Genomic DNA, 9,864 nt, shown 5'->3' with positions numbered 1-9,864 from the left:
GCGGCAGGTGGACACTATTTCAGCTGGCCTTACCCTGGAGAATTAGCCTGGGCTTAAATCCTTTGGAAATCCCTTCACCTAATTTCCAAAGTTTTTTGTTTTTAAAGAAATAAAGGCTAACAAAACCCAAAAAGAAGAGCCTGGAATCCACTCCGCTGTCTGGGCGGCCTAAGTGACGCCAGTGCTGTGACCCCACGGCGCCGCCTTCCTCGAAGCCAACGAGAGACACGAGGCGCTGCGGGTGAGGCGGCCCCGCCGTCCCGTGAGGAGGGCTGCACACGTGTGTAACAAATGCACATCTGGTTGTCTATGGTTAAAAAAACAAAAAACAAAAAAACGGGAGAGAAAAGGAAAAAGCAACCTCGTGACTTTCCTGCTGCTGGGAAGTCCCGTGCCCGTGCTGGGTGGGGCGCCCGGCAGAGCACAGCAGCGCACGGCCCGGGGCGCCTGGTGTCCGGCGAGGCGGCCGGCGGCGCTTCTGGTGCAGGTGAGCCGGGCCCGGGACGTTCTGCAAGAGGAAGTGAGAACTGCAGTTCTGAAGGCCCCTGACTTTGGTTGTGTACAAAGTTCAGTCCTGTTTATTGTGATCCTTGGTGTCTTCTTCGTCTGTGTATTCTGACGGCTCTTCTCCCGGCTTTAGGAGTCTGCCGACGTAGTCGTATTTTTCTGAAAGACATCAAGACAAAGTCAGGAGTGGTCGGTGCATCTCACCGCTCCACTATGCAAGGAAAGCGTCTGCCTCTTTGCACGCCTGGGCCGGCTCTGCAGCACCCAAGGCGGGAACAAAGACAGAGGGGGCTCGCAACTCCGCTGGGCACAGCACGGGCACCCCGGGAGAGCGCTCAACAGGTGGCGGGCCTGGTCCGCCCCGAGCTGCTCGGCCCGACTCTCGGGTCAGGCCTGGGACACAGCGGTGACCTGTGAGTCCCAGCAGCTCCTGACTTTGACACTTGGCTGAAGCAGATTGAGAACCGCGCTGGTAGGGACGGTCCGGTTATTTCAACCCTATAAAGAGACGGGATTTGGCACAGAACTGAGGGGAAACGAAAGGTCGGGGTGCTACAGAAGGCCAGGGAGGGAGAATGGTGGCGCGCGCGGGGCGGAGGCGGGGGAAGGGGAAGGGCGCGGGCACGGTGCAGTCTTGTGCAAGCAGCTCCAACGGGGGAGAGTTTGGGGGCGAATGGTCTCCAAGAACATGACCACACCGGCAGCGGAAGGCCATGGTCCTGCGCGGCCCCAGCCAACCTCCGCCAGCCCTTCCCGGCCACCACGCCATGCGGGCCCGCAGCCATCTGCTCTCCGAGCAGCGGGGGCGCCGGGCCTGGCCAGACACGGGCACGTCCAGGTCCCCGGAGGATGTACCTTTAAACTGCATCTCCCACTCCCGGACACTCTCCATCTGCACGGCGTTCAGGTCTGAGAGGTCGTCGTACTCCTCCCGCAGCGCCTCCTTGTCCAGGCAGAAGGTCGCCAGGCCTCGGGACGCATCCCTGCCCGCAAATATCCCGTAAGGCCCCGCTGGGGAGAGAGAAGAAATGATTTAGCTTTCCTAAGGGTGTCTCAGGCTGCCTCAGAGGAAAGGCAGGGCAAGCTTGGGCGCGGCGCCGTCTTGATTCCAGAACGAGTCTCGCTAGGCGGGACGTGGCAAAGAGTTTCTTCAAAACCTGCCTATTGGCCAAAGTACGGCTTTTCAATGAAAATTTAAACATAGAATTTCAGTTTCTTTAGCTACCCCCAAATCTGTATCCAAAGAGGAAGCCCTGGAGGCGCTGGGAGAAGGGGCGCTGAAGCAGGTGGGTCTGGAGGCCAGTCTTCTTGAGGGGAACCGACACTCTGGCCGCTGGCCAGACCCCCACAGCAGCCCTGGGCGTGCACCGTGGAGACGCGCCCGCGACACGTCCTTCCTCCTGCCGTCCACAGGGAGACGCGATGCTGCCCCGGCGGGTGGGAGGCCAGAGCCCGGCACGTGCAGCCCCCCGAGGCTCTGCTGAAGGAGGCGTCTGACAGACACGAGACCCGCTTTCCGAGACGCTTCACGCAACCGCCACAGACTCACGACGGCTGTGTACACCACGAGACGCCAGCAAAGAGACGAAAGGTCTCACTTCTCGTGGGTCGGGGGGACAGACGTGGCCGTGAGGAACAGGAGACACGAGACGAGCCTTTCCAGGGAGCAGCGCCCGACGGCCCCGAGCCCTGGGCCGAGCACCGTCAACGGCTTCTGCGAGCTCATCACGGTTCTGAGCAGCAGAGACTCCCGCTGCCGACCCTCCCGCCTGCAGCCGGCAAAGTCTCCACCCGGGCAAGTGACGAAAGACGCTTCGGTCATTTAAAACACACTAACGGGATGAGGCGGCTGACGTGTCACACTAGGTCTAGGAAGCCGGCTGAGCACAGCACGTGAGCCAGCAGAACACACACGCCACCAGAAAGAATCGGTAGCTCTACGTGTAGACACACGGCAGCCCGTGCTGTAACCGACGCACAAGCCACCCAGAGGAGCGTACGGTGTAATTCACTTTGAATTGTGAGGGGGATGCGCGTGTGTGAGCACGTGTGCGCTGCGGGCCGCGCCAGGAAGCACACGGCCCGCTCGGCAGTGGCAACGTGTCTGGGGGCAGAAGGGAAAATCTTAACCTCATGTAACTGGGAAAGTCTAATTGTTTAAAAAATGATTTTCATAATAACCTTTCTAGAGTTATTTGTTTTCGTCTAATCACGTAAATTTCTCTGTTAAAAATGTTCTTTTAAGAATACAGGGTAGTAAACAAGGTTTCCAAAATATAGAATCTTACAAACAAAAAATTTCTTTGCCAAATCTGAAAGCTGGCGATACAAGGCCACGGGAATTCAGGGAAAATCACTTTAAAGTCACAACCATCGGTGTAAGGATCGCGAGCAGCCGTGACCGGGGAGCCCGCGGGGCGCCGGGCAGGACGCAGCATCTCCCCCGAGCAGCAGACGCGCCGGTCAGCAGGGCGTCTGCCGGGTCTGGAGCCAGCGGAGTGCACCGGGCTTGTCTAGGACGAGGGACGTTCTGTGTCGGGGAAGCGCCTGCACCCTCGCCAGCGGGGCCCAGCAGCTCCCTCGGAAAGACGAGCGCTAAGCGCCATGAGCCGGGCCTGAGCAGGAGGGGGCGACCCGCAGCCCTGCTGCGCCCTCCTGCCGCCCCGGCCACCTCCCTGCCGCGCGCAGCTGGGCCCGGCGCCCTGTCCCTCCTCGGCCTGGGCCGTGACCGCCCTCCCGACGCAGGAACCGGCGCGCAGGGTCGTGCAGGCAGCAGGGCGGCTCCCGCAGCCGGCCCCGCCAGCGTCGCAGCTGGAAATCCGACATTGCTGCTCTCCACAGAGAAAACCTCGAGTTCGCTATACGGGTGCTCGTTATTCTAGAGAAATGTTCATTTTCCCGAGGGGGGGGGCAGCGGCCACAGGGCTCGTGGAGGCGCACACCGCGGCGGCTTCCCGGAGAAAGGGCTGCCCAGGGGCAGCTCAGTGCTGACCCGGCCCTGCTTCCCGACGTCTGACAGCAGCAAGCCCACCACAGAAGGGGAAATAAACCCGATCAGGCTATGACAACCACAAAGGTACTGACAGCTCCAGCTCGTTAAAGAATTTTCTTTCTTTTTTTTTTTTTTAAAGATTTATTTATTTATTCATACAAGCACTGGGCACAGTCAGAAGCGCGGGAGGGTGAGAGAATTCACCAGAGCCAGAGCGGGGAGCAGAGCAGGCAGAAGGAGAGGTCTGCGTGCCATGTGGGACCCTCCTCCGGTGGCCGGGGAGCAACTGGGGATCGAACCTGCACTGCAGAGGTCGCGGGCAGCTTCGCAACCCAGCGCTCAACTGCTGCGCCACCGGGGAGGCCCTAAAGAATTTTCTGGAACGTCCCCTGGCCTCCCCGCGGCCAGGCCCGGTGAGTCACCGACAGCGGAGGCAGGCACCAGCCCGCGGCCCCCGCGGGCACCGGCATTTTAGGGACCTGTTAAGTCAAGCTGGAAAAGACCAGTGAGACGCTGCAGGTGGAACACGGCGCTCGGCCTACCGCGCCCCGCCCTGGCCTGGGAGGCGAGGCTCGACCCCTGCGGGGACATGTCGGGGCCCCGAGATGGCGGCAGGGGGCGGCCGGCGACCCCCTTGGGCCAGAGGCTCCCGAGCCAGGGTGAGGGTGTGCGCGACGCCACCCGAGCCTCCCGGTGCCAGGAGGCCGACCTGCTCCCGAGGCCGCGCTGCCCGGTGGCCTTGCCCGGGGGGGCGAGGAGTGTGCCGTCCCTCCGAACCGACCTGGCGCCACTGCCGCCGGCGGGAGTCTCCCACCCAGCCCCAGCTCCCGCGGGCCCAGGGGCACCAGCCCGTCTCCAGGAAGCCCCCGAAGACCAGAGCGCCGCGGACCAGAGCCGGGGCTGGACAAGTGGCCCGGACACGGGGAGGGTGTGGGTGTGGCGGAACCCGGGGCGCCTCCCCCACGACGCGGCCCCTGCCTGGCCGCCCCTGACCCCAGCCGCGCGCGTTCGGGTGCAGGCTCACGGTGCTGTGCTCAGGGCCTCGCCGCGCCCAGCAGCCATGGGCCCGCGACGCCACGGACACTCCTGCTCTGGGAAACGACGCTCCCCACATGCTCCCACTGCGCGGCGCAGGCCGGGACTTCAGAGGTTCATCTGCTTCCGAGAGAGCAGGCGGCCCAAAACCACGCCGCACTCGTCAGGACCGGGCGGCGCCAGCGATCTTCGGGGTTGACACAGCTCGGGGCGGCTCTTTGGAGAGCAAAGACGAACCCCCGCCGGGGCATGCGCCGAAGCAGCAGCACCGGGCAGAGGGCATGGGAAGCGGCGTCCTGCAGACTGGCCCCCGCGCAGAGACGCCAGGAAGGAGGAGAGCAAACACCTCAACCACGCAGCTGACCGAGCTGTGACTGCCGGGACGCTCGGGAGGCGCCGGCGGGGCTCAGGAGAACGGGAAAACCCCAGTGAGGATGCTGGTTACTCCCCCGGTGTGAAAAATGACTCCCAGAGACCAGGCAGCGCGGGAGCGCTGACAGCACAGCACGCGGCTCTCTGGTCCGCCGGGTAAGAGGCCGTGGCTGGCAGTTTCGAGACCCCCGCGGCCGGTGTGCATCTGCCCAGAAGACGGCAGCGGGCTGAGGAAGTGACCTCCACGCCGGGGTCCTGCCCCGGGGAGGGGCGGCACTGATGCCCCGGGGTGCTGCGGCCAGAGGCCCCACCCGTGACCCGGGCAAGGGTCCACGCCCAGGACCCCGGAAGCCCGGAGCAAAGGGGGAAAGCACTTTCCGGACTCCAGCCAGAGCCACCCTAGGTAAGGTCTGGAACGCTGGACTCGCCTAGAGGGAGCGGGCGCTTCCCGCGCCTGGATCCAGCCTGCAGGCCTCCGGCGGGGTGGGGCGTGGGACTCTGAGGACAGAAAGCCCAGGCCTGGGCCACCTGGGCACCGGCACCGGCCGGGCAGAGAGGGCGTGGCTGCAGCAGCTGCACAGCGGTGCCGGCTTGAGCAGCAGCGGGTCGTTCTACAGGCGGCTGCGGACGACCAGCTTCCGTAAGAACCAAGCCCACGCTGGCCCCCCTTCCACAGCTCAGAGCATGATAAATCCCAAAGGCAACCCAACCATGGGAGGATTAATCCACAGATTAAACAATCATCTTTAAGTGCGAAGTCTCCCAGCCATAGGAAACTCAGCCTCAAAAAAAAAGATACATTTGACTACAAAAAACACCAAAACTTCCCCTTGGTTTAGAAAACACCACCAGAAAGGCAAAAGGAAAACACTAGGAAAAATATTTGCAGCAAACGCTGATTCTCTTTCTAAAGAACACCCGCCATCTAGAAGACCAATGTCACGCCTGTCACACCCCAGGAGAGGACACGGCGGGTATTGCAGGGGCGGAATCCATGGGCCCCAAGGTCACCCAGGAGAGGGTACCCCAAAGGGAGGCGAGGCCCAGGCACCAAGGAGGGCCAGGAGGCACAGCATCTCGAGGGGCAAGCCACGAACCCCGAGTGAGCCCCTGCCCTCCTGCACTGAGGCGGCACCCCCAGACCCCGAAGGGCTTCGGGTGGGCACCGAGCCTCATCTCCGAGAGGCCAGACAGGGAACACCCCACAACCACCACCACTGAGGCTTGTGGAACAACCTGGAACAAAACTCAGCGAGAGCTGCAGATGCCCGGGGGGCCAGGCACAGACGGGATCTGCACCCCAGAGCTGGTGAGGAGCTGGAGCAAGCGGCTAAAATCCAGTAAGGAAGGAGACGCCAGGAAAGGTGGGGGGTGGGGCAGGCCCAGCTTGGGGGTGGAGGGGTGTCCTCAGACACTGGGGCACCACGCGGGAAACCATAGCACCCCTGTCGTCACCCGCAGGAGGAAGCGAAGGGACAGCGTGCAGGGGCAGCTGCGCCCCCAGGGCGGGCAGTGGGGCTGGACACCCCAAGGGCCAGACATGGAGCCGCCAGTAGGCGGGCAGCAAAGTATCCTCAAGAGGCGGTTCACTCTCACCCAAAAACGCCCGCTGCCGCTCTTAGGCCACTCAGGGCTGGCCTCGACAGTGCCCAGCTGCCCTGTGACGCACAGGACGGGCCCCAGGGGGTCTCGCAGAGACAACCAGGATGTGTGTGAGCAGGGTCACAGTTGGCCAGGAAGCGGAGCTGCCCCCACCTCGGGGCAGGAGGGCGCGCGTGGGTCTGGCCAGACCGGGCCGGGCAGGCCGCACCTGCGATTCTGCGGACTCGGAATAAGCCCGACCGCAGATGGAGCTGCAGGAGGAGGAAGCCACTTGGCAGGCTTGTGACTCTCCCCACTCCTGAACACCGGGGAGTCAGGCGCTGCTCCGTACTCTCCTTCCTGGGGAGTCACAGGGAGCCGAAGCAAGCACGGCCCCGGGGCGGGGGGCACAGGCCCAGATGTCAGGAACAGGCCGAAAGGCCAGCAAGGGCACGGTCATGCCTCGCCTCTGCCAGCACAGACCCGCTTCTGGTGGGCCCTCCAGGGGCGTTAAATCCACTTTCAGCCCCACCTCCGCGCCAGGCCCTCAGGGAGCCACTCCACATCAGTCGCCCTTCATGTCACTTTATTTAAGGTCAAAGTGGCATTTTGTGGCCGGTGCCACCACACCAGGCAGCAGGACATAAAGCTAAGGGCGTGTGACTTAGACGCTCTCGATGCCCCAGCAGGATCCCCGCAAGCTTCTCCTAGACAGCAGCGAGGCTGGGCGCTCAGCTACACCTGGGCCAGAAGGCCCAGCCAATGAGACGTGCCAGCCCCGCCAAGGCAGGCGGCCTGCTCAGTGGGTGCTGCGGAACCTGCTCTCCTAGCTCCTCCACTCTGCTCACCTGCTGGCTGAGCACCTGGACTGTCACGACCGTGACAGCGACGCATGTGGCTGGTGCCGGCCATCTGCCGGCGTGTGTTTACCCCACTAAGCAGTCAATATGCTGCTTTTTAAGGACCTGGACTTTAATGCTGCCTGACTGAAAAGAAAAGGATCTCAATCTGAAAAAACCGAAGCTCACAAGCTCTGGCATCATGCCCCTTACCCTGGCATGGGGCAGCTACTGGCGGCACAGAAACCGCCAGCTCGTTCTTCCCAACTGCCGAGAGCTCAGATAAGGGTTACTGCTTCTGAATTATCCTGCAAAAGCACCCAATTTGAGACTCACAGTAAAAATCAAAACCCAACTGAATGTGTGTTGCTCCATAGCCAGAACCTTGGCTTTGAGACTGCGGGAAAGTGCTCTGCGGTCTGTTAATGTGAAATCTCAACCCCGCCAGGCCCACCTGACGACTGGCCGGCGTCAGGGGTCCTTTCAGCCTTAAAACATCCCAAGCTCCCCACCAGGCCTCTGACCAGCGAGCACCTGGGACCATGTGGCGGAATGCGGGCCTGGCTGTGTGGGCAGGAGTCTGGCGTGGGGTGACCTGGGGGGCCGCGCTCAGGCGGCCAACACGACACCTCTCTTATCTGAATTTTTAATTTCTGCTGCAGAACACTTGCCGCTGGAGGCTGCCAAGCTGCCTGAGACTGTCTCTCCCAGCTATTTTCAGAGCGTAGGGAGGCACGTGTGAGGGGGCTGCCTGCGCCCAGCAGCAGCTCAGAGGGGGCCAGAGGCGGACCCCACGCAGGGCAAGGCGAGACCTGCACCCCGTGTCTTAATGTCAGCCGGAAACAAACTCTAACGAGGCACAAAATACTACATAAACCCGAGACTAAGAAAAAGAAACGATTTCATCTGTTCCACCTGCTTAAATACAGTATTTCGGTCCCACCCCTTGTCCCGTGTGCAGGGAGTCAGCAGAGGACCAGCCGTCTCGGCGCTGTGGGGGGCAAGTCTGGCTCTACCTTTAGACACCCCGAAGCAAGCGCTGGCTGGGCTGACCGGAAAGGCCCCGACGGGGCACCCACGCGCGTGGACACACCCCGGGCAGGCTAAGCCGCAACCCCCGGGTTCTCGCCCCACTCAGCTGGCAACAGGCCGCAGCGCCTTCTGAGCAGGCTCCGGGCAGGGCTCTGAATCCAAGGGGCGCATCTGCAAGTGTCAGTAAACGCCAATTACACCCCCAAGGGAAGCAGCCGCGTCTGCACCCGCCCGCCCCGGCCTGGAGGGCCTGACGGCCTCTTTCAAGGAGCAGGTCGGCCCAGGTCTCCCCTTTGTTGTTCTCCTCGCCCGCACCTTCGGGCGCCCGGCCCGACGAGCCCTCGCCCCGCACGCACGCCGTTGCTCAACCGGCCGCGGCTCCTGCAGGCGGGGCCGGCACCGGCCTACGGCGCGGCCCGACCGCGTGGCCCGCGCGCGCGGGGACGGAGGCCCCGGCCGGCCCCGCCGCCCCCCGGGCCGCGCCCGGAGCCCAGCCCCGCGAGCCGCAGGGGCGCGCCCGCCCGCCCGCCCGCCCGGCCGCCCCCCGGGCCCGCACCCGATAAGTCGTTATCGCGCGTCGGAGCGCCCGCCCCGCCCCCGGCCCCCGCCCCCGCCCCGCCGGCCGCCCCCGCGGCCCCCGCCCCCGCGCTCACCCGGGCCGTAGAACTTGCTGCCTTTGGTCACGTCGAAGACCTTGCCATTGACGGCGAGCAGGATGCGCGGGGTGCGCGCGCCGTCGTACTGGCGCAGCTGCTCCAGGCTGAAGTCCCGCTTCTTCATGCGCGGCAGCGCGGCGGCCGGCCCGTCCTCGGCCGCGCCCGGCCCCGCGCCCCGGCCGCGCCGCCCCCAGCGCCGCCACAGGCGCAGCGCGCCCAGCAGCAGCAGCGCGGCCAGCGCCGCGTGCAGCAGCATCTCCCCCGCCGCCGGCAGCGCCGCCCACGCGCCCGCGCCGCCGCCCGGGCCCCCGCCGCCGCCGCCGCTCCCCGGGGCGCCGGGCTCGTCGGCCCCGTCGCCCGCCGCCATCGCTGCCGCCGCCCCGCCGCGCCGCCGGCCCGCCCCCCCGGCCGCTCGGCCAATGGCGCGCGGCGGGGCGGGGCCCGGCGGCTCGGGATTGGCGGCCGGCGAGGTCGCGTGGTCCGCGCCCGCCCCGCCCCGCCCCGCCGGCCGTGGCCGGGCGGCGCGCGCGGGTGACGTCCCGCGCGGCCCACACTTCCCTGCTCCGCGGGCGGGGCGGGCCTGGGAGCCGACGCTGCGCCGGCGCCGGGACGCGGGGCGGGGCGCGGCCGCGGCGCGTGCGCGGGCCCGCGCGCCACGCGCCCTCCTCGCCGGCCCCGCCCCCGGCGCCCGCCCCGCCCCTCGGCTCCTCGGCCCCTGTGCGCGTGCGCGGGCCGGCTCCGGGGGCGCGGCGGCGGCACCGCTCCGGGCAGGGGCTGCCCCCGGGGTGAGGCTCCGGGGCGCGTCGCCGACGCGGGGCCGCGGCGCTGTCCGCTGTGCAGCGCGGCTTTC

The 9,864-nt window shown here is 65.3% G+C and overlaps 1 protein-coding gene across 1 annotated transcript; it reads right to left on the bottom strand.

Annotated features, from left to right (window-relative positions):
* Positions 1 to 280: 280 nt before the first annotated feature.
* PGRMC2 (progesterone receptor membrane component 2) lies at positions 281 to 9,381 on the bottom strand (the record flags this gene model as incomplete). The annotated part of the gene is made up of 3 exons (XM_084245607.1): positions 281 to 666; positions 1,363 to 1,518; positions 9,012 to 9,381. The coding sequence occupies 3 exons, from the start codon at positions 9,379 to 9,381 to the stop codon at positions 569 to 571; spliced, it is 624 nt and encodes a 207-aa protein (XP_084101733.1). The 3' UTR covers positions 281 to 568.
* Positions 9,382 to 9,864: the final 483 nt, after the last annotated feature.

The sequence above is a fragment of the Talpa europaea genome (assembly GCF_964194135.1).
Source record: "Talpa europaea genome assembly, chromosome: 10".
Classification (NCBI taxonomy): domain Eukaryota; kingdom Metazoa; phylum Chordata; class Mammalia; order Eulipotyphla; family Talpidae; genus Talpa; species Talpa europaea.
The sequence above is the reverse complement of the archived record's forward strand: the minus strand, read 5'-3'. Positions and strand labels throughout refer to the sequence as shown.